Genomic DNA, 26,937 nt, shown 5'->3' on the forward strand with positions numbered 1-26,937 from the left:
AACAAAACAAAACAGATAGTTGGCAATCTTACATGCCACAGCAATGCTGTAAAATATGGGGCTTTTAAATAAGAAAAAAGACTGCTGCCATTCTGTACTGGGGAGAACTGCTTTTCAGTGGCGGGCGCTACACTGTACATCGCTTGCAGAACAGAGTGTCACGAATGTCTGCAGATCTGGTTCCTCTTATATATTTTTATGGATGCTTGTAAAATATGGCTCCAAACCAACCTCTTTCAATAGTGATGGGAAAACCTGGACTGAATAAAAGCCACTCGCAATGAAGACTGGTACGGACCAATCCAAAACGAGGCGAAGTGAGTAGCAGCTACGTGAGAGAGTGCACAAACAGATCTATGTTCATTTGGCAGGGGTGGGAGAAGCAACCAGCAGTTGCACGGCGCTGATTGGGATGCAGTGGGAATTCTGACGCAAAGTGAGCGAAAGTTTTCCTGTGGTGGAGTTTTATAAGGCATCATGGCATTCTTCAATTGTCATCCATTTCTGTAAATGCTCACACATGTTTCTGATATTAATTCAAGAACATGAACCATCCTGAGCACATGATATGGCTGCACCTACCACTCCTCCGTTCCTCATGCATTATTGTAATAGCTTAATTATGAGCACATGTTGGAGATGCATTAAAAACAGATCATTTCTGCAGAGAAAATCTAGTGTGAGTAAGAAAACAAAACTGGTCACAGATGTGAAAATGGCTCCTTTGCCTTTTGGAAGCTCCTTTGCCTTCAAAACTTCAGTCCGTTCAGTGGTATGGATAATTTTCAGTTGCTATTTTAAACTTTGGATTTAATGATCTTACAGGGTCCCCCTTTAGAGAGCCCTGTCTCTTGACAGAAACCCACAATTAAAGCTTCTCTTCTCTACACCCTACACATTCCACATGCCATTCTATGATTCACAATTACTTCTACATTCTTGATATGTTCCAGCAAAATTCAAACTAAAGATGGTTTTGTCATTCCTTATTAAAAAAAAAATCAGCATATTTGCATATTCGACTCACATAAATTGTGGCCATATCATAACAAATAACTCAAATAAAAAGAGAGTCTGCTTCTACTAACCTGTTGCTAAACAGATGTGTTTGGCAGCAAGCACCTGCAGAAAATGATACTATATATTTAAATTAAAAATAGCAAAATGATCACCGGTAACCATGTACATGTCTGACTGGCCCATGATCATGAAATGGTAGAAGAAGAAGAGAAGCAGTGGCAAGCGGCTTCAGCAGTGATGGGACTGCCCCAGCGCTGACTGAGGAGGCAGTGAAGCCTCTTTGCCAAATACCTGTGTGGCTGCTAGCACACTGCAACTTCAGAATATTTAATAAAATGCTAAATGGTGTCTCTCTGTGTGTTTGCCTCTGTTTACCTATCCCATTCTCATCTCCTTAGTTTCCTTCCAGACAATGAAAAGATAGTTGCTGTTGTCGACGCAAGCCCAGATCAGGCAGTGTTCTCACAGGTAATTCAAGTCAAGAGTGACTGAATAAGTCAAAGATTAACTGGAGGCTCAGCTGTTTCCTCCAGCTCTCTTCATATTGGAAGACTCATATATGCAAGCTCATTAAAATATCAGTCCACTGAGATAATCACTTTCGTCAGGGAATAATCAGAGCTCTTGCCCATGACTACAGTGTGACATTCTTCACTGTGGAATCCTCACCACAGCACACCACAGCAGGGTGGGAAGAGTAAGTCCACCAAACATTCTCGTTGGGTGAAGTCGGCCTGTTTCAAGGCCAGACCAGTCCAAGTCTGATTGAATGAGAAGGAAAACGGGCTGGCCTTGACGTTGCCAGGGAGCACGGACAAGGAGCACCTGGGCAGCAGGCTGAGCAGACACATGGGTCATTTGATCACAACCTTCACCACAATGGAGAGGTACACTGTCTTTCTCTCGACATCAGGGGTGTTCGGCCTCCTCCCGCCTGAGGAATGGATTCTGCTTTGGGGGCCAAAGCCTGTCAAAGCCAGGAAACCACAAAATGATAGATGCCCAAAGGAAAGAAGGCAGGGTCAGGGGAAGGGAATTTAACCTTCTAGGGAATCTCAAAAGGCCCGATTGCCATCTCAGGTGGGTCAGACTGGCCCCAGAGCAGCCGTGGCTGATGGCTCCATTGTATTTACAGCAAATTCTAGTGCGTCCATTCAGTGTGTGTTACTTCCATGTACTCAAAGAGGAATATTGGAGAGGCAATTTCTGTGGCAGAAGAGCCCCGATTTCCTATACCCTACCACTGTACTCTGACAAGGAAGGGAAGTGTATGTGTGTTAGGAGCTTTTTCTCTCCCCCTCCCCACAGTATTTAAGAAAAACTTAAACTCCAATGACCTCCATTGCTGGCAAGAACACTGGTAGTACTTCTGTGCCTCTGTGGAGAGCTACTGTAACTGCCTGACAGTGGGGAAATGCCACCCCACTGGCAATATGGCACTCTCCTGCCTTCAGCAGCTACTTTGCAGGTGTCTGGATTCTCCTGTTGCTCACTTAAGCAGCTGCATTGCTTCCCTTTAGAACAATTCTATCCTGATCGGTAACCATACTGACTGGTGAAGTGGCCAACAATATAATATAATAATTTAAAAAGTAAAAGCAATTAAAACTTCATTAAAAGTCGATTTAAATTTATTTCTAAAAGCGATCAGAGAAGTGGCTTCTGAAGGTGTCATAAATACAGATGGAGCCCAGAAAATATTTTCTGGAAAATTTAAAATTTGCCAGTTTTTGTTGTTACATGCCATTAAGACATCTCCGACTTATGGTGACCCTATGAATGGAAGCCCTCCAGAATGTCCTATGGGTGGCAGCCCTGCTCAGCTCTTGTATATTTAAGGCTGTGGCTTCTTTTATGGAGTTCATTTAGCTCATGTTTGGTCTTCCTTTTCTTTTTCTGCCTTTGACTTTCCCTACTATGATTGCCTTCTCATGATGTAGTCAAAGTATGGCATCCTCAGTTTTGTTATTTTTTTCTTCTAAGGAAAGCTCAGGTTTGAGTTGATCAATTGTTTGTCTTTCTGTTGGCTCTTAACCCCCAACTTTTTAAAAATAGAAAGCATTTTTGTCTTGCTCCTCAGTGAAAAGGTCTTCTGGAGCAGCTTACATATAATCAGTCAAAAAAGACGATCCGTACCGTCCCCTTCCCGTAATATCTGCTACTAGCAATGTAGGAAATTGTCTTCAACTGAGTCATACCCTTAGTCCATCCAGCCTAGTACTGTTGACACTGCGAGCGAAGCTGACCTTCTGCAGGCAAAGCATGTGTTCTGCCACTCCTCATCCTGCAACCTCAAGAGCTTGGAGAAAAGTCAGGGTTGGGCTTTCCATCCAAAAATATCTGCACATGAATGAACAGCACGCAGCAGTCTTCCCACATGAGTATAAGAAGAATTTACCTCTCCTTAGAATGTATCTATACTATTTAAGGAACGTGATCTTTTCCTTGCAGTATGGAAAAGGTGATCAAATTTCAGACTAGGTTTCCGAGGGCATACTACGTCTATGTGCAAAGGGCATGGACTGAGAATTAAGGAGCAGAGTGGCTCAACACGTTCTGAGCCTAGCAACTTGTTCTTGGTTCTACAATGGAACTAGTCTCATGATCCTTCCAGACAAAAACCCGCCCCTGGTTAGCCCAAGCACTCGTCATTCTAGAAGCTTAATTTAGGTAGAAAAAAGCCATGTTGCTATGGTTCAACTTTTAGGAGTCAGAAACCCACTTGTGCCAACCGGTTTGCTTGTTAAGTCACCTGCCCCACAACAAAGCACAATGCCTGGCAATCTATGAAAAAGCTATCTGGAGCTTTAATAGCTGCACTTATGGGTTGACATGGAAGCTGCACATTCTGAAACTAATTATAGCATTGCAGCAGCAGGCTTCCTTGTATAGGGTTAACCTTCCAGAAAAATATGCTGCATGGCAAGTTTGGGAGCCTGACAAGAAACAAAGAGGAAATACATTCGATACGTGCTCTTATCTGGCCAGCTTTGTGACCTGGAGAAAAATACCTGCAAACTTGCAGGATTTATTCCCTGTCTATGTCTAACAGGCATACAGGGTAGATTAATGTCAGCTTGGTTTTCTACTTTTAGCTGAGCTTGGCTAATCAGACCCAATGGTGCAAATGAAAACTACAGGGGCAAGTTTTTTCCCCGAGCAGTTGGGAAATGGAAAGGATTGGAGCCCTTTGCACAAGTTAACCTCCACACACTAGGGATACATAAAAGAGAAGGGATGCGTTGTTGATGGCCCTCCAGATGTTGCATGGCCCATCAGTCTCGGCCCCATGATGCTTGCACATTTAATGGGACATCTGCAAAGGAACATTCCGTGGGTACAGCTGTACACACAGAGGCTCCTTAAAAAAATAAAAAAATATGTTCCACTCATTGTGCAGGGTATGGGGTACTTGATGTCTACACAGGAGACAGACTACTAACAAATGCAGACTACTGATTTTTCTTGTGTTTGCATGGCTTTGGTCTCTCAATATAAACCTTTCTCAGAGTACTGCAGAAGTCAAGAACAAAAGAAACAAGGAAAGCTAGAAGACAGGTCACTAACGAGATGTGGTTTGATGTTAAGTTGAATTCAATTTTACTATTTCTTCTCCCTTCCAGATTGAAAAGAGCAGACTATGCCTTCAAGGCAGATCCTCCTGCTTAAGGACCAATCACTTTGCGTGTCTACCATTTCGTTCCTCTACTGGTTTGCCCTCTAACCTGATACTATTCCCTGGGATTAAGAATATTCTCCCATACACATTAGTATCATTGCTAAACTTTCCCACAGTCTTCCAAACTATCTGATTCTCAATAAGTGCCCAGCTGATCCCTGAGTCTAGTGACCTTGGTATTTCCACTACAGACTTTAATCTCTCCCCTTTATTTGCATCAGAACCTGTATCCATAATGCCTGAAAACACTTTTAAAAGGAAGAATGGGCATAGCCCTTGCAAGGTCTACCCTTGTACTTCATCCAGGACTGCTAAGCTGGTTCTAAGGCGGACATCTCAACATGCATATATTACACTGCACTGGCTACCTATGAGTGACTGAGTCAAGTTCAGAGTCTCTTAGCCTTGAAAAACTGCAATCAGCTCATCAGATCACCTTACCCAATATTGACCTGTGCGATCATTAAAATCATCAAGGGATCCCTTGCTCATTGTTTGCAACACAGTCTGTAGATTGCTATTTCATGACAATCTGGAAAAAAGGACTTGTCTGGGATGGCACCCACCCTTTGGAATACCTTTGACCCTGCTATTTCAGAGGCACCAGCCATGACATCCTTAGATTCTGATTAGGAGCTAATCTCTTTACCCATGCCATGCCCTACCTGTACATGGATTAATCAGGGGAAGAAAAAGAGGGGGAGAGCCAGCAGAGCAGGCCCCAGCCCTAGGCAGACAGGGAAGTGGATGCTGCAGCTGACGACGTGCTGTTGGAAGAGCAAACTGGGTCCACCTGGACCAGTCCTAAAGGCAGGCACCAGAATGGGAGAGACATCCCTTGAATCAAGAGCAAACGTCAAGTTCAGACAGAGGATGCAGTATAGGGCTTCCCTTATAACAATATACTTACCTAATTAGCCAGCTGTGCTGATTTACAGCCAGCTATAAATAAGCCCAGATGGAGTTTGATACCTGCTGCAGACAACGGTGTTTTAGCTCAGTGCTTCCCTTGATCTTTTGGACTGGAAAAGTTCCTTGACCTTTGGCAACCGACTTTCTAGGACATCACTGCCTGCCTTAAATGATTGGCATGATGCATTCTACAGCCTGACCTCTGGGTTGGACTGGATGCTCCCTTCAAAGATACTATAGCCTGGGCTTGTCACTTGCTGACACAGGACCAGGAAAACTCAGGCCTTTCCTGATCAATTGTGCTAAATAGTTTTACACTAATTATTGTGTTTTGAGTATTCAGCTTTAATATTTTATAATGTTTTAATAAAATTTATATAATGTTTTTAAATAAATGATTTATATAATTGATGTCTCAGTTATGATGAATTTTAATCTCTATCTGTAAACCACAGAGGTTTTTTTTTAAATCAAGTAACTGGTCTGTTAAATAAATACATGATCTCCAGGATGTATGTGGCACAGTGATGACTATGTTGGACTGGAACTTGGGAGAGCTCCGTTCCAGTTTCCACTTCGCCATGACGCTCACTAGGTGAACTTGTGCCAGCACAACCAGCCATTTTGCATACATGTGAGTCTTGTTTAGAATAGTTAATAACAGACCAGGATAATTCATGTATCTTTATCTATAGCATAAGCTTTTTTCTTGTTTTTAAACAGCACAGGGTGAGGTGTTGCTAGCCAAAACAATAAGATTTGGCGTCCAGGTGCATGAAACATCTGCATTTGTCCACTCCCCCCCATGCACATACTTAAAAATAGTTAATAGCATTTATTTAAACTCTACAGGAGGCAAACGCAGTCAGTGAAATTCTCATTGAGTTAAACCCAAGTAAGAAAAAAAATCTTCTATTCATTCACACCAAATTATCCCAAACCAATGAAAAAGGCTTTTTCTAAGCTTAATAGCCACTCAGGGGATGGAGTGACTGTGTTGCAACACTCGGGAAGAGGAAAGTTCACCCTTTCCTCCCCAGCTGCAATTCGCCTGCCTGGTTGGCAGCTGAATAGGAACTAAGCTGAGCAAATGACCTTCCGCTGGAATGAATGAACACTCAGAGCTCTGTAGAATAGAGCCAGGGCCTTGGGAAATAAATGCAGAAATGGCAGTGCTGCTGAGCATAGGACATGCTATTGCAGAGTATATGCACGACAGGTCAGACAAAGCAGGGCTGGCAGCAATGTATACAGAGGGCTGGGGGAGATGATCACTGATATGAAAATAGGAATGAGACAACCAGCACAGCCCTGTTTTCCTCTACAGAATGTTGAAGGTTACCATAAATTGTATAATTGGCAGTGCAAATATTTATTTATTTGATTTCTAGACAAATCCCTCTGGGTGATTAATATGCAATCTCATATCTGTATCGAATGTGTGTGAAGCACTTGGAACACTTGGGGAAAATGTTCTATAACCATAAAGCTTAATTAAGAGTAAGACTGCTATGACTTTTTAATGTTCAATGACTTTTTGGCTTGGCAAATAATATCACAAGGACATTTTTAACGAATTGAATCTCTATCTCCACTTCACTTCTCCTGATGAGGCTATGACCAAGAATTAGTATAGCAGGACGGAGGTCAGATCATCTCCAGGAGAAAGTGAACAATGCTTCTGTCCTAGGCTTTCACTGCTTATGCCTATTCTTATTATCTTTCTTCTTTTACATGACCCTTTGCACTAATAATATCTCCCTAACTACACTAACCATGTAACAGTGCAGTTATGGGGGAAATGCCGCCAAAGGTTTTCTCTGCAATGAAATCTTTGCACCACCTTACTTTTTAAGAACTCACATACGCTCTGTAGCAAACTAGCTTGCAACAGGCTTATTGTTAGTGACTGAAATCCATTCTATCCCCTTAATGAGTATAGATGAAAATATTCTAGAATAAACAACAGGGCTACTTTACACGTTGCCAAAAAAGGAGAGAGGAGTGCTAATTGCCTAACATTTGCATTTGCTACTTGATAGCAGTAGAGGCAGTTTTAGAAATAATTATTATAACTTAAAAATAGAGTACTGCTCAGGATCATGCAGAAGATCATGGTCCAGTAACTTGGATGCTGACTTAGTCTGCTGTTTCGTTCAATAGCCTTCATTATTTTTCAAGGAGGAGCCATTTTGCCAGAATAAATTCAGTGTGAGAGCCAATCTTTCACCACCCCACTGCATCTGTCTTCTCCTGATGCTGCCCATCTGCCTACCACACCTGTCTCCCCCCCGCCCTCCCGTTAAGTCCGCCTACCCACCTGTGTGCCTCCCTCGTGCCCACCGAGCTTCCCTCCCTCACTCCCTCCTCGCTTCTTCCCCTCCTTCACTGCCCCCAAAGACTTGCATCTTCTGGAAAAGCAGCTGAGGTGGCTTTTCATAAGGGTGACCATGCCCCAGTGCCCTGTTACCAGACTAGGGTTCATTTTCTAAATAGAAATGGTGCTTTAAGCATGTACAGTCACAGCCAGGCTCAGGCAAACCCCACCTCTTCAACGAATTATACAATTATTTATATAAAAGTAGCCTTTAAAAATTAAAGGCTTAATGTGTAAATGATGGATCACATTTTTCTACAAATAATTGCTATATCCACAAAAGGTGTTCCTATTCTTATAATCCCTTTATCAGAAATGTGTGCAACTGCTTCATTAAAGGCTAAGATGTTTTTCATGCAAAGATATTATTTGTAATATTAATCTGTTTATATTTGTCATCTAATGCTAATTGGACTTTTCTGCTGATAGATGCACTTTGAAATTTTCTGTAATTATAGAAGATCAAATTTCGTGCAGCGAGAAAGGAGAAGAAACACCCCAGAAGCACATGTATCTTGAATATTTCTCCCCATCACCCACCCCTCAAAGAAACCTTTTTTCTTCCTAGGAGGTTTGTGGTGCTTGGATATGATTCAGTAATGCTTGTGTCTCTTTACTGTCTCCCTCTATTATTTAGACAATTCTTTCATACTTAGAATATAAAATGGAATTATTTATAACATTTCACTGTCAAAATTTTCAATAAATAAGATAAGGAGTGCAGCACAGAAGTACAAGATGTCTGGTAAACTAACTGAAAAGATGTTGACTGGAAAGTGATATTGCAGGAGAAACACAATAGCTGATCAGGATGAAATAACTAACTCATACAAATGGAAGCAGAGAAACACCCCCTCCCCACTCCATGACTTTGGGAAGGGGGCAGAAACTGCTTGGGGAGTGATAAAGACTGCTTTGGGAAGGAGGAAGTTTGGAGTGGTGAAGCAGCGCTGGAGGTGCTCATTTTTAACTCTCCCAAGTCCCTCTCACTTTTTAGTGGCGTCTTTGTCCTTGACTCTGACTCGCAAGCTCACATTTGGAACTGCAGAGGGAGGACTTGTGGGGCTTCCTTTATCTACTAGGGATGTGTGAGGAATTCGTTTTGTGGGGCGGCTCCCCTGATTCCAGCCCGCTTTCCTGAGGCTGTGAGTCCATTTTCCTGGTGAGCGTGATGAGTGTTCATGCGGTGCTCGCCAGGAATCGAGCCCCGCATGAGTTCTGCACAAGTAGCGTCCCTCTTTGGTGCACGTGACTCGCAGCCTTTGTGTGCCATGGAGGAAAGTTGCCAGCTGGGCTGCCTTCATTCCACGAGTGTTTGCAGACTTCCTCTGGGCTCAGCTCACTTTCTAAGACAGGGCTGAGTTTGAGAGGAAATCTGCAAACTGATGAGGGATGGAATCCATGGAGCTTTGTTACAACCCTATTATCTATCGTGTGTTATTTATCGAAAATATCCCATTTCTACAGAGCCTCTACTATAGTAAAAATGGGTTTCACATGAATTTGTATGCAATGGCTGATTTTGCCTTTGGTGAACAAAGCTCCATTGGTTTCACTAGGGCTATTTCTATGCAAATTGTCACTGAATCATCCCCATTGACTGGGGTACATATTTGTGTAGGTCACTTGAGCTGTCTTCACCTGAGAGATGTGAGGCTGACCCCTCACCATTTCAGAGAACGTATACACAGGGCTGCGGGACTGTGTGAATTAGCCCATTCCCTGTGCTGGTATGTACAGCAGCCTCATGTTCCTCCATCTGTGCATAGAGATTTGAATGCAAGGTGTATCTCGGTTAAGCCAGCCATGCTGCCTTGCAGGGGGTTCTATGTGCATGCACACACAGAGCCTCTTTTCACACCACCAAATATGCAGGTGGTAAGGCATGGGAGCTCAGGATAAAGCACCAATGGTGGGGGCTGGGGGAATAGCTTGCACAGGTGAATGAGCAAGGTTTGAGATCACCAGCATCCCCCAAACATTGTTTTACTGCTTATCTCATGCCTGATTCCTGTTTTCATTTGTGATCACTGCTCGCTCTGCATGAGGGGAAAATTGTGCAAACTAAGCAGCAATCCAATGTGAAATTTGGGAAAATGCCCTCCATTTAGGCAACTTTCCCCCGAGAGTGAACTGATCTGTTCTACAAGGAAAATGTGTGCAAATTATAAAATATGTGCAAAATGGATAAGCGAAAAAATTGAACATGAATACATTCCTGGCAATTTGTGAACATTTTTGGTGGATTTATGCTCCTGCTTGTGTACTTCAAACAGACCATGCTTTTATGTTTTGAAAGCAAAATCAATATTCTCATCCTACCCGCTTGTTACGATTTATCTCCCACAATTGTTGCAAGATATTTATCTTCTCTCAACCCTACTTCCTGTCACTGTTTTGTCTCGCCTTCCCTCTTCTCCTTCTGCTGTCAGTCACATGGGTAACTCCAATTAAGACTCACATAACAGTCTTTCCCCACTCAATGGCCTCCACGTGTTTTGGATGACAACTCCTATCACCCCTGGCTAGCATAGGAAGGATCAGGAATCCAGGAAGTTGTATTCCAGAACATCTGGATGGCACCAAGTTGGAGAAGGCAGACATAATAACTGGGTGATGTTATGACAGTACAGAGCCTATCAAACTCAGCTTTCTGTTCAGATCACTGGACTGGGGTTGGAAGGTGGAATGCTGTTGGAAAGTAAGGGCAATGCTTCCTGGCTCAGTCACACAGCTAAACTGGGGATCACACATGCTCTGACCAATGTATTGGAATTCTATGCCCCACAGTCAGCATGTTCACATTTCAGAACAGGACAGCCTGTGCATGCAATCCATTTTTTCTGCTTTTCAGGAGAACTCTTATATTTTTGGAGCCATTATATAGTGGATTGCATCCCTGTGTATAAGGATGTGCAGATTAGAAAAAATGAAGCTCACCAAAGCTCTCCAAGGTGCATCGCAGGCTCATTCTGCCTCATATCTAGAGCTGCTTGTGAGCTTTGTTGTTATTTTCACTTTCATAGGAAAATCTGCTTGTTTCCATGCATATTTTTCAAAATGTACACATCATTAGACACTGTTTTGAAAGGTATGCATTTTTCCTTTGATCCAGAAATCAGATTGCAAATTTGGAAAGGTATGGCTTTTTCCCACCTATTAAATCTGAGCCCATGTTTACTTGGGAGGTGCAAACTAGGTAAAATTCTGCCAAAGAAGTGAACTGAAACAAATTTCTAATCTGTCCTTCCCTGTGCACAAGCTCCAGTGGATGCACGGAAGTGAGGATTACTAGTGGGCTGCACCTCTTTATATGTACCCATTTGTCCCATCTGAAGGTTGTCCGAAAACAGTGCTATTGCAATAGCGCAAGGCTTATCAGATTTAGCTATGGCAGGAGTGGGAAACAAATGGTCACCTAAATATTTTCAGGAATAATTTGTCAATATCCCCATCATCTATCAATATTGGCCAGACTGGCTAAGACTGACAGGAGAGAGTAGCCAGGAGCACTGAAAAGGCAAAGGGGACCTAATCTCAGTGATGACCCTGAGAGCAAATGAAGTCACTAGAAATGTGGACAATGGGCCTGCTATAGGCAAATACTATTTTCGAGCAAAAGAGCTGAAAGGTGATGTGTGCTTTTCTGTGAACGCACACACACACACACACAGAAATCCCTGTGCATGTGCATTTGCTTGTTTTATTTACTCAAAACATTTCTTAGCCATCTTCCAGGATGACGATAGATACTCTGCCTATCTATACACATGAATACAGATGCATGGACACCCACAAATAGAAGTGCATGTACAAAAATAACTTGCAAGAGTGGGCCAAAAATATCAGGAATGTTTATAAAGCGTTTACTTCCTTAATTTTTGGGGAAAGAATTATAAGAACAGTTAAAATTAGGGTAGCAATGGCATATTTATATAATGATCACATTTGGCTCTGAGACAATTTTTTCAAGTTATCCATCATGTCATACCATGTTTTGAAGAGTTAATTGCAAACAAATTTCACAAAATGTGAAAATGCTGTTGTGTCCTACTTTTAGCCCATTTTTCGTATATTTTGGCAGTGTTTACACAGCACCATAAAAACACCAGTGCTGTTCAAGACAGGCTTCATTCTGTATGGCTAACATTAATTGGTGAAAATTAAGTTCTAAAGCTGTCACAAAAATACCCTTGTCAATTTCATTCCAGTATCTTATCACAAAATAAGCTGTTGACATAAATGAGGCACAAACTTGATCATGTTTTGCTCATGTTTTTCTACACCCCCAAATCACAGGCAGTTAATTATTGTGAAAGCCACTGACAATAGCTAAAAGATCTAGTTGTAGCTGAAAAGCATGCATAATTTTGCAAGGCAGGTCATGTAGAACATATGCACAGCTGAGCTCATAGTAAACCACTGAAGGAAAATATCGTCATCTCCAGTTTGCAAGGCACAACTGTATCTATGTCAGCAAATTAAGGAACAAATCCGATGTTTACTTTAATAGAGCAGTTGTTAACTGTCTCTGGCTTTCATTGGGAGCACAGCACACAAGGGAGGGCGGTTTAATCCTTCCATTTCCAACAGCAATCCCGGCAAATCTCTTCCCCTCTCTCCTTCATGCACACACACAGAGCACTATGAGGCTTGTGCGGGGGGGAGGCACCCAGTGGTGTTGGCGTTGCCATAAACCTGGCAGCCATGCAGGGCATGGATTTTGTCAGCATCCAGGGCAAGCCCAGCACATCTGGAAAACACCCAGTTTAGGAACACTGCTATAATCTGAACTGTTCTTGTGGAAGAAACCCTCACTAATTGTAACCTAAACCTTATGTGGAGCAAAGAACTACTGTTGCTGAGAGAGTGCATGTCTGAGGCAGGAATGTAGAAAATCTCCCCAAATTTTTTTGCTAATCTGGTTGAAACTGTTTTTGTCTGCTCGCATAATTTCTCAAATGTTTCATCTTGTTCAGCTTTAGGCAAAATCAGGTTAACAGCCTAGCAATAGGTAGCACCTCCCTTGCACCCTATCTGACATTTTCCCAATCTGATTAAAACTCTCTTAGCTTCCTTTGGCATTTCTCTGAGGATTCTCCTTCTGATCTCATTTACTTCAGTGAAACTGAGAAACTTTACTGATGGATTAAATATATCTCTAGTTAAATATATCTCTAGTGCCCTAGTCTCCTTTCGTCTGATTCAGATGTAACACCAACCCACAATTTGACAAAATGTTTGGGATAAAATTGGAAGGTTCTCAGGAAAGGCTGAGAAAGAAGAAAAGATACATAAATCATGGTTTGCCAGTACATCTAAAACAAAAAGAATGATTTGAAGTCAAAGTTACAGATAGTACAAACTATCATTTGATGTTCAGTTGGAACCACCTCTCTTCCTGCCATGGTTTCTAGGGATTTATGATGGTTGCTTTAGATGCCTTTGATTTTAATCTGGATTATGGACTCTATTTATTCCTTATATCAGCCTTGAGAAGAGAAGACTGAGGGGGTACATGGTACCACTTTAAAAGTACCTCAAAGGCTGTCACAAAGGGGAAGGTCAAGATCTCTTCTTGCTGATACCAGAGTGCAGGACATGAAAAAATCAAGTCAAGCTGCAACAACCCAGATTCAGGCTAGATATCAGGAAAAGTTTCCTCACTGTCAGAGCAATACGACAGTGGAACCAGTTGCCTACAGAGGTGGTGGGCTCTCAACACACTAGAGACATTCAAAAAGAAACTGGACAGCCATCTGAGGGGGATGGTGAAACTTGTTGTTCTGCAACAGCGGGGGGTGGGGGTGGAAGTGGACCCAATGCCCTTCATGGCCCCTTCCAACCCTGCAATTCTATGATTCTATCATCCTATGCATTCACTCACAGTCCCTGGGCTTGGTCTCTATGTCCACACCATATCATGCCTGCCTGCCTGCCTGCCTGCCTGCCTGCCTGCCTTCCTTGCCACACATTAGAAGAAAGAATTAAAAAGACAAACACTAAACTACTCAGATGAAAAATATATACTATTTCCTGAGATTGCTTACTTTATGCAGCTTGTAGTATTGTTCAGCTCCTACTCCACCTTGCTCCTCTGCAGTCCAAAGTACTAAACGGAGAGTTCTCTTGGGACGTAGCCCTAGATATTAAAAAGGAAAACAAGGTATTATATTCAAATCATTTATCTCTTTACAGCGCTGAGAACCATTTTTATTACCAAAGAAGACCTCATCAGCACATTAGGACTGGGAAAGCACTTTAGCTATAACTGCAACACACATTTACAAATGAGTTTGCAAAAACATTTTACCAAAAGAATTTCCAATTAGCCTGTTTGTTTAGACACCTCTGCTCATTTCCCATCCGTATTCTTGTTTTTTCTTCACTGTGAAGAACAGTGAACTCTGTTCTGTTCATCTCTTTGTGCATGCAGCAGCGATGGGCAGAAGGTAGACCAGGTTCTGGTTGCTGATCTCTGAAAGATTGCAATTGATCAGCAAGGCTTTCGAGCTCCCACTGTCTAACTACAGCAACAACAAAACGATTCACCCCAACCTTAATTGTATCGCTGAAATGAAGAAAGCTTGGGGCAAGCTAGGAATGGCTGTTTGTATTGGAAAGGAGTTCTTTTCAATCCTAGTTCTACAAACTAATTCCTCCACTCAGAGGCCTTTTATTCTAACTGTATGTCTTTCACACAAGGCTCTGCTTGGTGGATCTCAGGGTATTTTTTAGCTTCCGCATATACTGCCTGCCTGCCTTTCTTCTTCATCTCTGTCATACCCATGTCATTGCAGCCCTCAATTAATTTTCCTGCTTCATTTCTCCCCATACTTGGGATTTACAGGATGTTTCTTAGTATCCAAAATCTTTCCCTAACTTGATCTCAGTAATCCTCAAAACAGGTAAATTATTATCCCTGTGATACATGCATAAGATATTATGACATCACAAGATAATGTAAATAATATATTTTCCCAAGGGTACCCAAAGAGTTTGAGGCTGAGAGAAGGCTTGAACTGTGACTTCTTGGTTCTCAGCTCACCCTCCATTTATCATTCTGCCAGCACAATCCTACAAATATAAACTCAGACATAAACACTTATGTTATGTGCAGTGAGATATACTCTAAGATAAAAGTGATAAAATTGTTGCTGAATAATGCAACCCTATACATTTGCACTTAGAAGTAACTTCCATTGAGTTCACTGAGATTTTTTCCCTTTTTTTACATTGCATATAGAGTACCTTAATCTCTGATTGGAATTTTGCTGTGAGGGTTATTTGGGGTTGCATCCAATGAGAAACTAAAATAATTCGATAAATGGGAATGAACAACATGCAAAACATTTACAATTATCTATGCAATGGAACAACATAAAGGGAAAGGCACAAGATTAATAAAATGGCATGTCACGACACAGAAGGAAAGCGCCTGTCATTTTCCAAAGCAAGTCCTCAAAAATATCCAAGGGATTTACTAGTGTACTTCTTAGTGACTATTACAGCACAGGATTAGAGCCTCCTACCCATTTCAAATCAGCCAGATGGCCAACGATGTCATATTAAGATAATAAAGCAGTAATCACGTTGAAACCATCCCATGTGGCCACTGGTCAGCGTCAGGGTAGGTGTTTGGTTTTAGTTTGCTTTCTTTTAAAAGTTTGCTCAGATGCTTAAAAACATGTGCTTTTGGAATTATCAAGATGTGCCTTGAAATAAACCCCAATAGGATGGATGCTGCCTATGTAACAAACAAGCACAATATGTTTCAGGAGGAATAGGCTTAAGTATTGGTGCTATAAACTACTAGATGCTAAATGCCACTGATGGATTAGATTGCATAAGTGTGTGTGAGTGTAAAAAGAATACAACAGAACTGGCGGGAGGTTTCCCACCTTGGTCAGCATGGGGCATCCAGTGATGCTTTGATGCAATGCATGTCTTGGATTACTTTACAGTTGTGCACACAGCCCTGGTCACAGATTAATTCACAATCCCTTCTGATCCCCCACCCATTTATATACCCTCCACTGCCCCCCCCACATGCCCTGCACATGTGACAGCCAGCCTGCAGCAAGCAGAATATCTGCAGTAGAGAAGGGTGTTTGGGCATCTTAGGGTGAAATCTTGCACCATCTCCCAGCATCCTGCAGTACCCCTACAATAGCAAGAAAAGCACCCTGAGATAGGCTGGGGAAATGCAGTTGCAGCTTGCCTGGATTGCCTGGGCGTAACCCCATCCTATCTACCTGGTATGGTGGAACCAGAGCTCACAGGAATGAAGCGCAGGCACTTTTCCATGAGCAGGGAAGTCCACATTTTCTAGCTTCTACCTCCTACCTTTGAAACGGATCTGCAGACCTCAGAGCAACTGCATATGTGTATGCTTGGGATGGGAAGAATTTCCCTAACATTATTCCCTTTGTCATGCAAAGCATTTTGAAGTATCTTCCTCCTGGATGGGCACTTAAGAGGCCCATGAGCTTTACTAAAGACCTTCCCCTGGCAGAGATAAAAATGCCTATCACTCATTGGCAGGCATGAATCAAGAAGGGCGGGATTGTCCTGAGGTGGGAGGTTTGGTTATGGGGACTGTCATGAGGAGCTCTTGGGGTCAGGATGGAGCACTACATCACTGGTCATCCGTGGAAATGGTTATAGTATAAATCTTGATAATCTGGAGGTTAACAGTTAATGGAGTGTATAAAAAAAGAAAGCCAAGGGGGAGGTTAGGGAAGTAAGAGACTGACATTTGAAGTGCAACCTTTTGACAGAGGAAAATCTGCACTTTTCCTGCAAGTAAATGTTGAGAAGTTCTATAGCATCCCTCTGGCAAATAGCTGATTTTGCTTGCCATTTTAAGGAGGGCAATGAGCCATTTTCACTTCTGTGTGAAAGGTGGGATCTCAAAACTCACTTCAAGCCATCTGAGACTTTTTGGATTCAGCTGGCACTCCATGATTATCCTAGCAGTCTGGCAGAGGCACTAAAATGTTTGAATAAGAACCAAAGGGCCACCATGCTGGGTCTGATCAAGGATCCATCTAGTCCACCAGTCTGTTCACACAGTGGCCAACCAACTACTGGTGGACACTGGCATGCCGTTTCCGGTGCTACAGGTGCCATGTAGCTATCAGCACTAGTAGCCATAGGTAATATTTCCTCCATGAATTTGGATAATCCCCCTTTAAAGCCATTCAAATTGGTGTTCATTATTGCATCCTGAGGCAGCAATTCCATTCCATAGGTTAACTGCACATGATGTGAATAATTATTTCTTTTTATATGGAAGGCCAGGGCAGTGTACTGATTAGGAATGTTGGACTGAGATCTGGGTTCTAGTCCCCAATCAGACATGAAATTCACTGGGTGACTTTGGCCAGTCACTGACTTTCAGCCTAATCTACTTCATAGGGTTGTTGGGAAAGGAGGAGAACCTTGTAAACCAACTTAGATCCCTTGCCAGATGAAAAAAGGAGGGGTATAAAGATGATGATGGTGCTGGTGATGGTGATGATGATGATGGGCAATCTGTTCCATGGGATGACCCTGGGTAATCCCTTTTGACACTTGGTTGACAATTTTATAGAATGGTCTAGCACAACCTCAAATTATTTTTCTTGGTAAGTCACCTTCAGCTCAGACTCCTCCAGCTTCTGTGAGAAATTCTGTTTGTTTGCCTCAGTGTGCATCACTTTACACATCCTTGCATTGAACTGCATCTGCTATTTTGATGAATATTCTCCCAGTCTATAGTGATCCTTTTGGAGCTCTTTGAAATCCCTTTTTGCTTTAATCACTTGAGCTAGTTTGGTGCCAACAACAAACATGACAACTCACTAATTCCAGATCATTTATGAACAAGTTGAAAAACACTGGTCCCAGTAGTGGTCTCTGTGGGATGCCCCACTGTTTTCATTGGTTCTGTGCATTGCCTTCTTTTGAGAAAATTTATTTGAGAGAGGGAACAGAAGCACACTGCATGAGTCCTCATGTCACACAAAATGAAGCATACAAAGAAAAGTGAGTTCCTTTCGAGCATCAGCAGCTTTTGACTTGTAAGTTACAATAATCATGCATGAGGTAGTCTTTTCAAAATCCATGCGACTTTTGCATTAGCCGTTTGGAACTTTAAGAGGTATACATTACATAAGGCGTGTAAGTAGCTGTTGCACTGATACTGGATTGAGGGGTTTAGCAAAATAAATTACTTTAGCTTACCTAAAGATATTGCTTTCTTTCATTACTGCCTTATCATCTGATTTCCTTTAAACCCATGTGTGGAGGTGAAACAGAATCCAAGCAGGATGTGTATGACATGTTTCATTAATGTTGCTTATCCATTTTGGCAGCTTCTGCCAGATTTCCATTCCTGGAGGGGGAAAGGGGGTGATCTGATTTCACAAGGCAAAAGATATTCCCCAAATGCTGCCGGTATTAAATGGTATGAGTGGAAACTTACTCAACACCTTTCAAACAGCACCTGATGACAACACTGCACACTGCCTATGGATGCACAATGGCCGCATAGTAGCTGCAGGTTTCGTGACAGCAGCCTTAGACTCATTTGTCGATGCATGTCTAAGATACACTCCCATTCAGGGTTCAGCATCTTTTGCTATAAATAAAAAAGAACAATTTTAACAGAGTAATCCTGTGGTCCCTAGGATGGCATTCAAGGACAGGTAGGATGCTGTGGATTTGCTGCTTCCTCAAGCCAAAGAATTTGCTATGACCTTGGGAAGAGAAACTTAAAGAGGGAAGGCTTTGTGGTAGAACCTCAGCTGGGGTCAGTGTTTTGACCACAAACAGGTTTGGGAAGAAGAAAAGGACTTGGGCAATGGCCAGGGTGGGAGAGGGAATGAAAAGATGGGTTTCATTCCTTAAGACTTTTGACTGCTGTCCCCACTACCTGAGGTATAAGGAACCTAAGATGGCTTCGGAGACCCATCTAAGTTTACTTGTGTTTAAAATGGGACACAGTGCTCTCATTTTACCTGTTTTGCCTAGCTCTGAGTTGATAAAGATTTCCTATCTCAGAAACATCTGCGGAAAGAGCAGACTCAGTTTTCCACAATGGTCTGCATTGAAAATTTGAGTGAAATGCTGTTTTCGTTCATTGCAATTTAGGAACATCATTACAAATGACCAACACTAGCTTATTCCTGTATAACACTTTAATTTAGCTTTTGCTACAATTCCAGTTATCCAGCTTATGCTGCATATGACTAGTGGACCCTGCTGGGTCCACATCAAGTCCACATCTACATCAAGTTCAATGGGGCCTGGAAAAGCATCCCAGGGCAAGTGTCCAAAACCACATCTTGCCTAATGGCTCATTTACATTAACCACAGACACGTAAGCCATCATAGGCAAGATAAGGTCAAAGGTCTGTAGCTGTCCACATTAAGGATCTCTCCCCTGAAAAATCTCTGAAACTGACCAACCTTTGGATAATGCAGAAAACAACAAAACATGATCCTGTGTAGCCAAGGTGGAACACCGGTGGGCCGCATGCTGCCCATCTCTGATGCAAAACAATAAATACAGAATTAATGATCGCATCTTAACAGCAGGTTTTTCAATGTCAACTCCATGTTGGGAAAGGGACTTAGGTAATAGCCTGTCACAAGTGCTATTAGCAGGGACTGTCAGGAAGCAGGAGTACTTCAGGGTTCTCCAGTTTTTACTTTGGAGCTTGGTTGACCTTGTCCACATTTCCAAGTGTGTGCTTCTGTTGTTGTTCATACCCGATCTCTACTTGGTATCTACTTGGAGGAGGACCTTCTCTGCGGTGGTGTCCAGACTATGGAATATGCTCTCCAGAGAGGTCTACCTGGTGCCAACTCTTTATTCTTTTTGGTGCCAGGTAAAGACCTTTTTATTTACCCATCATTTTAATAATTAAATTAATACTATGAATAAAATTAATAACATTTTATACAGTAGCATTTTCTTTTTCTTCTTTCTTTCTTTCTTTTTTCTTCCTTCCTTTCTCTAGTTTTGAATTGTTATTATTGTTAGAGTTGTTATTATTGAATATTTTAATTGTATTTTATATTATTAATTAATTTTTTGTAAGCCATCCTGAGTCTTGTGCAAAGGATGGAGTAAAAAAAAAAGTGCACATGTTTAAAAGTATGATTCCTTATTGCACCCCTCAAAATGTAAAAACACTTTCCTCCTAAATGTGCCTTTTTGAAAAGCCCATTTTTCTGTTGAATGTTTGTGTGAATGTAATTGCAAACATGGGACTAGAGAAGCCTGTGTTTGTGTTTGCATATGGGGCAAGTTCTACTGTTTAACTGAAATGAAATTCTCCTGCGTCCTCAGCTGCTACTAGGGATGCATGATAAATTCTTTTCATGTGTTGCTTTCAAGTCAGGATTTACCTACTTTGCACCTTCCAAACCAAACATAGTCTTTATGCTATGTGTGAGCAAAGGCTATACATTTCCAAATTTGCAGTGGTACTTGCAGCCCCCACAAAAGTGTCCAACAGCATACATGCATATAAGACACACCCATTAAAACTCAGACTTTTGAAAATGACAGTATAAATAAATTTTTATCAATGGGGAAGAATGTATACATTTCAAAGATATGCCCAGTTGATGCATGCATTTCAAAAATATGCAGACTTTCCAAGAAAAGGGAAAGCAAAGCTTGCAATCTGATAGGGGTTCAAGTTGGAATGAACTTTGAGGTGAAACTTTGGTGAACGTAAGTTTTGCTGATTTGCACATCTTCAGCTACTATAGAGCAGTGCTGATTTTCTGTCGCCCATATTCTCTTCTTCAGTGTGGATGGGTGGTGGAAGCAGTGATGGTAAGGAAGAGGGCTGAGATGAGAAGGTGTAGCTTTTGGGCTGACCTCAGTCCGGGAAGATAAAGGGGATCTAACACAATGCGTGAGAATGAAAGGTGTTCCAGTGCTGCAATGACCAGCAGGCATGTCTCTGCCGCTACTGAGTTGGGTGAAGCAAGAAGCAGCAACTATGACCTCCGGTACCTTCTTGGCCCTTGGCAATTGCTCTTAATCATTTCTTTGGCTATCGGCACTACGGTATAAAATATCAGACCTTAGTATTAGCTGCTATGCTGAATATGTTGATTCTCCAAAGCTACTTTGCAAGTGGCTTTGGAGGATTCAGGAACTGCTGCTGTGCTGCAAGTAGCAATTGGCCGGATTTCCCAATCCATTTAATTTTGCCCATTTCTGGGTGCAAAAAGCACCCAAAAATTGGGGAAAGGCGTGAGAATTTATGAGAAACTTCTAAGTGTGTGGGACTTTGGTGCAAGGAGATGACTGAGAGAATGTCTGTGCTCTTACCATCAACCACCCCCTCGCTTGAGTTTCTTGGAAAGCCCCTGGAGGTCCTCATCAGTCTTCCCCCTTGGGGCTTTCCAGCCCCGAAGCCTGCTGAGTGCCTGCAGAATGAGCAAATAATGGTTGCTATTCTTCTCGTTCTCCCTCTTGTGAACATGACTTTTAATAACAACCAAACCAATAATGCCCTTTGCCCAGCTTGAAAGCACTCAGTGGGCAGTAGCACTGGAAAGCGAAAAAAATGACTTCCACTTTCACAGGGAAATGAAGAGGTTGCAAAAAAGGAGGCAGGTTTTCAGCACAGCGCTGGTTGAAAGCAGCCCCACAAAGAGGTCTGTGCTGCTCCAGAAAAGAGCAGGGTTTTTCTAAGTCTCCCCAAAGTACCATTAGTTCTTGTTTGCAGTAGGGCTCTTCAGAGAAGCTTCTGCAGCCCAGCAGAATGAAGGCCTATTCTACAGTGCAGGATCACCTGGTCTTGTCAGAGTTTGGGAGGCAGGAAAAGTCTCTCCTTGCAGAGTCTCGTGCTGCTGTAAGTGCACAGAGCATTTTTTAAGTTAAGAAAAAAGCCAACTTTTTGGCTCAGCTAACTTCAAACTGAAAAGGGAAGGTGGAAATCCTGTCCACCTCCCCAACAAGAAAATTATTTGACATTCTCCTTTTTGAGAAGGAGACACTAAAAACAATGCCCGTTTTGCAGAGAGAAAAACAATTCTTGAAAAGAGGGGGCATGGTTCAGCACAGAACTATTAATATTACTTAAGACTATTAATGCGAAGCTCCATCTGGAATCCAGCTGTCGTGCTCAGTGGACTTCTTCACTGTGTTTGGTTCTGGCCTAGGAAGTGAGTCAAGCCAAGGTAAAATCTGCAAATGCTAGCAGGCCCCTTCTTTGCACTGAGTTATTTAGTAGGAGATCCCCATGTGCCAAGCATGAGGTATGCAACTTGTGGGCAGTGCTAGCTGCACATGCACTCTCCCTGCTGCTGCTCTCAGTATATGGGTGGAAAGCCCATGTACTATGCAAAAGCCAACGTGCCGTGTGTGCAGCAGCAGAACTCTGCTTGTGCAGTGGGCACATGTGTGGTGTGTGCACAAGCCAGCCTTGCTACAATATGCAACAGAAGCCCGTGATGATGCTTGGCCCACGTTGGGCTTTGGGCACAAGGAAGGCGGATCAGCATTCAGGGAACTGAGCTGAGAAGATCCAGTGGGTTCCCGAATGCGATGCTTCACACATCACTCAATCTGGTGCCCTCTTGTTGTTTTGGCCTTAAGTCCCATCAGTCCCAGCTGGGATTGCCAAGGGTCAGGGATGATGGTAGGCACAATCCTAAAGATGTGGAAGGTGGAGAAGATGGCTTGGAACATTAAGGCTGTCATTTCACAGAGAGAGAAAGGACAGGTCCATGAGGATGAGAAAGCATGGGGATCTCTTTCCATTTTTAATGGTGGATACTCATCCAAGCAGCAGAGCAAATGAGCAGACAGTAATAGCCAGAATGAGGAGGAGAAGCACTGGGGGAATCTGGAAAGCAGCAACATCCAGCAGGACTTGTATTCCTGTCATGTTATTTGTCAGTAGTTCTCACTGACTAAAGCTCACAGAGATAAAAGGCAGGAAGGTTTCTGGATGATGAGGTGTCTGTGTTTTGAACAGGCTTCTCAGTAGAAACTGCATGGGAGGCAGTTTAGTATGGAATGTTTCCTGCTTTTCAGAAGCAGGAGCATAAACAGAGGAGATGCTAACATTATGGAGGAAGCAGAGAACAGATTTAATAAAAAAATTATGGAAAGGAAAAAGGCCATTGAGAGGACAGAAAGAGCTTCAAAGGCTGCAGGCTCAGGGTGACTGGAAATAGATGCTAGTTTTGATGTCAAAGATAAACCTGAAGAGAAACATAGCTGATAAAAGGACAGAGGATATATTAAGAGTCTGGTATTGATTCGGTGCCAGGGATGCATCAAGCAGTTCAGTGTTGGACATCTTCCCTTTAGTGAGGTAATCGGCCAAATAAAGATGAAATATACAGGAAAGGGTATAAGGCTGGACGTGGCTTAGAAGTGCATTTGTAAGCAATCTTTGCTGCGGTAATAACTGAACTATGTGAGGAAAGGGAGAGAAATGGCAATGTGAGAACATGCCAGGGAGAACTCTGTTAAGAGATGGATTTATGTTATGTTAGTTGCGAAGTCATGTCTGACCGATCATGACCCCATGGACAACATTCCTCCAGGCCTTCCTGTCCTCCACCATCCCCCGGAGTCCACCTAAGCTCACACCGACAGCTTCAATGACTCCATCTAGCCACCTTATTCTCTGCCGTCCCCTTCTTCTTTTGCCGTCAATTGTTCCCAGCATTAGGCTCTTCTCCAGTGACTCCTTCCTTCTCATTAGGTGGCCAGAGTATTTGAGTTTCATCTTCAGTATCCGGCCTTCTAAAGAGAAGTCAGGGTTGATCTCCTCTAAGAATGATTGGTTTGATCGTCTTGCAGTTCAGGGGACTCTCAGGATTCTCCTCCAGCATCACAATTCAAAGGCCTCAATTCTTTGGTGCTCAGCCTTCCTTATGGTCTAGCTTTCACAGCCATACATTGCAACTGGGAGAACCATAGCTTTGATTATGGATAAGAGATGGATAAGGTTGAACTAATACTTCTGGGTGGGTCATCCACAAATTGGCAATGTACTGATGAACTGCTCCACCGTTCTCTACCCTTCTCCATTGGGAAGTAGGATAACACAGAATTAGGTCCTAAACTGTATTAATACAAATCTGTGACCATATTAACTGTTTGACTAATAGACGAACAGTTCCAAACCATTGTTGGAATTGCCATTGTATAGGCTGTAGTGCCTCATCCTGCCTAATCTTAGAAGCTAAGTAGGGTCATGTCTGGTTATCAGGATAGGACATCTCAGTCCAGCATTGAACAGGGGGTTGGACCCAATAGCCTTCTAGGTCCTTTCAACTCTATGCCTTTATAAAACCACTGAAACTTGTGCTGCAAATGAAGGCATTACAAAATTCAGTGGTAACTTTGGTAAAAACGTACTAGTGCGCATAGTAATTATCACACCCTTTGACACTCCACAAGTAAGCATCCTAAGAATGCCTTCCTGCACTCCTCAGGAATAATCTCCCTTCAATAACAGCACGACATCTTGGTTTATGATATTTTTCTTTCAGTCACAGGAATGTACCTCTTTTTAAGACTTTATTTTCCAAGAGAGCAAATTTAGGTTTTAAACTATAAACAAAGCAAGTTTATGTCCATTTCCTGAAAATCCATCTCTTGGCTTCCAAGTGAACCAAAAGTCTCTGGTAGAACCACCACAGGGTCAAAACATGTGACTTTTATGCTAGAGTCAGCCCACATTTTCTTTGTGGGTAAAGTTGTTCTCTCCTCTATTTGTGGTTATGTTTCAGCTTGTGGTAAAAAGCACTCCTTTACTGGGGGAGAAACTAGTGATGGGTGCATGGGAAGCAGCCAGCAGGGGATGCCAGCAGATGCATCAGGCTTCTGCTTGGGTTAATATGAACTGTTCTTTCCTTGTATGCTTTCTTGTTATTCTGCAGCAGGGAAACACACATGGCAACCCAGAGGCACCATTCAGAGCCTGAACATATTATGTCCAGCCACTGTGGCTCTTTGGAGAGCACATGGCCAGCACTTGGCATCCGTGGGCAGTTGCCACCAGCCAGGTCCAGCACTAACACCTGTTCTGTCCCCATTAAATTTTTCCTGATGGATCCAGTAATTCCTGTTTTGATTTTCCATAATATTCCAGAGTGACTGAGTGGGTGTGGGTGCCCTTGGCACTTAAAATGGAACCAAACTACTGGAAGAGCACAAGGGTGAGGAGGCCTTGATTTCTTCTTTTGGCCCCAACCCCAAGTTTGACTTTACTCAAAGCATAAGAAGGGCTGATGTTAAGAAGAGGAAGCAGGGGTCCACGTACTCTTGCTGAAGCTAGTAGCCACTGATAATAGTGCCCACCTGTGTTGGGGGTGCTACTTAGCCACTGTGGTGCAGCATTCAGAGTCTGCAAATATTCTGTTCAGCTAATATTCTGTTTGCAGCATTGCATGGCCAGCACCAAAAACTGGCATTGCACCAAGGAAAGTCTAAGGACATCTTCGACTTCATGGTCTTATTGATTGTCAGGTTGTGAAGATTTCCCTTCACCACTCCATCAGTTCCACACTTTACAATGCTTCCACATTCCGGAAACATTGGCATAAGAAACAAATACATAAAGAACACTTTGTCAGCCCTAATAAAAATAAGAAATACTTTGAACACGTGCACCTTTGCAGGTTAAACTTATTATCATTACAGTATTAGCATCATTACCTGTGGTTCTGCTACCTTGTTCAATCCCTTCCAACACTACATCTGTATAAGTCAACTGTCCCAGGATATCCCTATTCTCTGAGAGGTGTAAAGAAAACTTAGCTGAATAGATCCTCCCTTAACATTTCATGTCTCAAATAACTCTTATTTTTTCTGGGTCTATCTTCAGGCCTTTGGAGGTCAGTAAATGTAGGGTACTTCTGTGATCTTTGGTCTGAGTTTGTACCTATTCAGTTTGATATGCCTTTCTCTGCACCTTTTCAGAAATGCCATTAGTTTGGAATCATGGTCCTGCTCTGCTTAATAGAGGCCATCACCCTTTTCAGCTATTCATACATCTCCAGCTATTGCTTGATTTCCTTTCAGATCCTCCAGGGTTTGCACAGATCTGTTTTGAAACACCTCAGCAACAGCATTGATGCCTATTGGTTCACTTAGCCAGTAATATCTTCCAAAAGGTGTTGCAAAAGCTGTCAAATAACTGAATTCTTCATCAACTCAGTAAGCCAGAAACCAATTTTGACATCACAGGCAGAGGACAGTCCTGTTGTGTTGAAAGATCTGGCAATATATCCTCAACAATGTGCAATGGGCATGACTTCCTCTTATGCTTTAAGTGCTTTTAGAAACATAGAAACAGAGCGAGTCAGAGGGGGTCTTCCGGGTCATCTAGTTTGACCTCCGGCACCAGCCCGCTCTGCTCACGACATGCCCACCATGTGCACATCCAGCCTATCCTTGAACACCCGCACCGATGGGGCCTCAGTGACCTCTCGTGGAAGCCTATTCCACACCCTCGGGGACCTAACTGTCAGGAAGTGCTTCCTGGCATCCAAATGGAACCTTGGCTCCCTGAGCTTTGCTCCATTGGAGCACGTCCTGCAGGGGAGAACAGATCTCTACTCATCTCCATGTGACATCCCCTCACATACCTGTATGTCACCAACATATCCCCTCTGAGTCTCCTTTCTCCAGGCTGAAGAGACCCAGTTCCCTCAGCCTCGCCTCATACCCCATCCCCTGCAAACCGGCCACCAACCTTGTGGCCCTACGTTGCACTGACTCTAACCTGGCTATATCCTTTCTGTAATGAGGGGCCCAAAACTGAGCACAATACTCCAGCTGCGGGCGCACCAGAGCCATATAGAGTGGTAGTAATACCTCTCTTGATCTAGAAGCCACACTTCTGGCTATGCAACCAAGGGTGGCATTCGCCCACTTGACCACCACATCACACTGCTGACTCATGTTTAGCCT

General features: G+C 42.8%; 1 protein-coding gene across 8 annotated transcripts in view; it reads right to left on the reverse strand.

The window, feature by feature from the left end:
- CPQ (carboxypeptidase Q) overlaps nt 1-26,937 on the reverse strand; it is a 202,958-nt gene that overhangs the window by 43,034 nt on the left and 132,987 nt on the right. For all 8 annotated transcript variants that reach the window (XM_044424419.1, XM_044424420.1, XM_044424418.1 and 5 more), the window contains one exon: nt 14,039-14,130. In XM_044424419.1, coding sequence (XP_044280354.1) covers nt 14,039-14,130 — 92 coding nt within the window. The remainder of the gene's footprint in view (nt 1-14,038; nt 14,131-26,937) is intronic.

This window comes from Varanus komodoensis, unplaced genomic scaffold (assembly GCF_004798865.1).
Source record: "Varanus komodoensis strain SLA01 unplaced genomic scaffold, ASM479886v1 scaffold14_1, whole genome shotgun sequence".
NCBI lineage: Eukaryota > Metazoa > Chordata > Lepidosauria > Squamata > Varanidae > Varanus > Varanus komodoensis.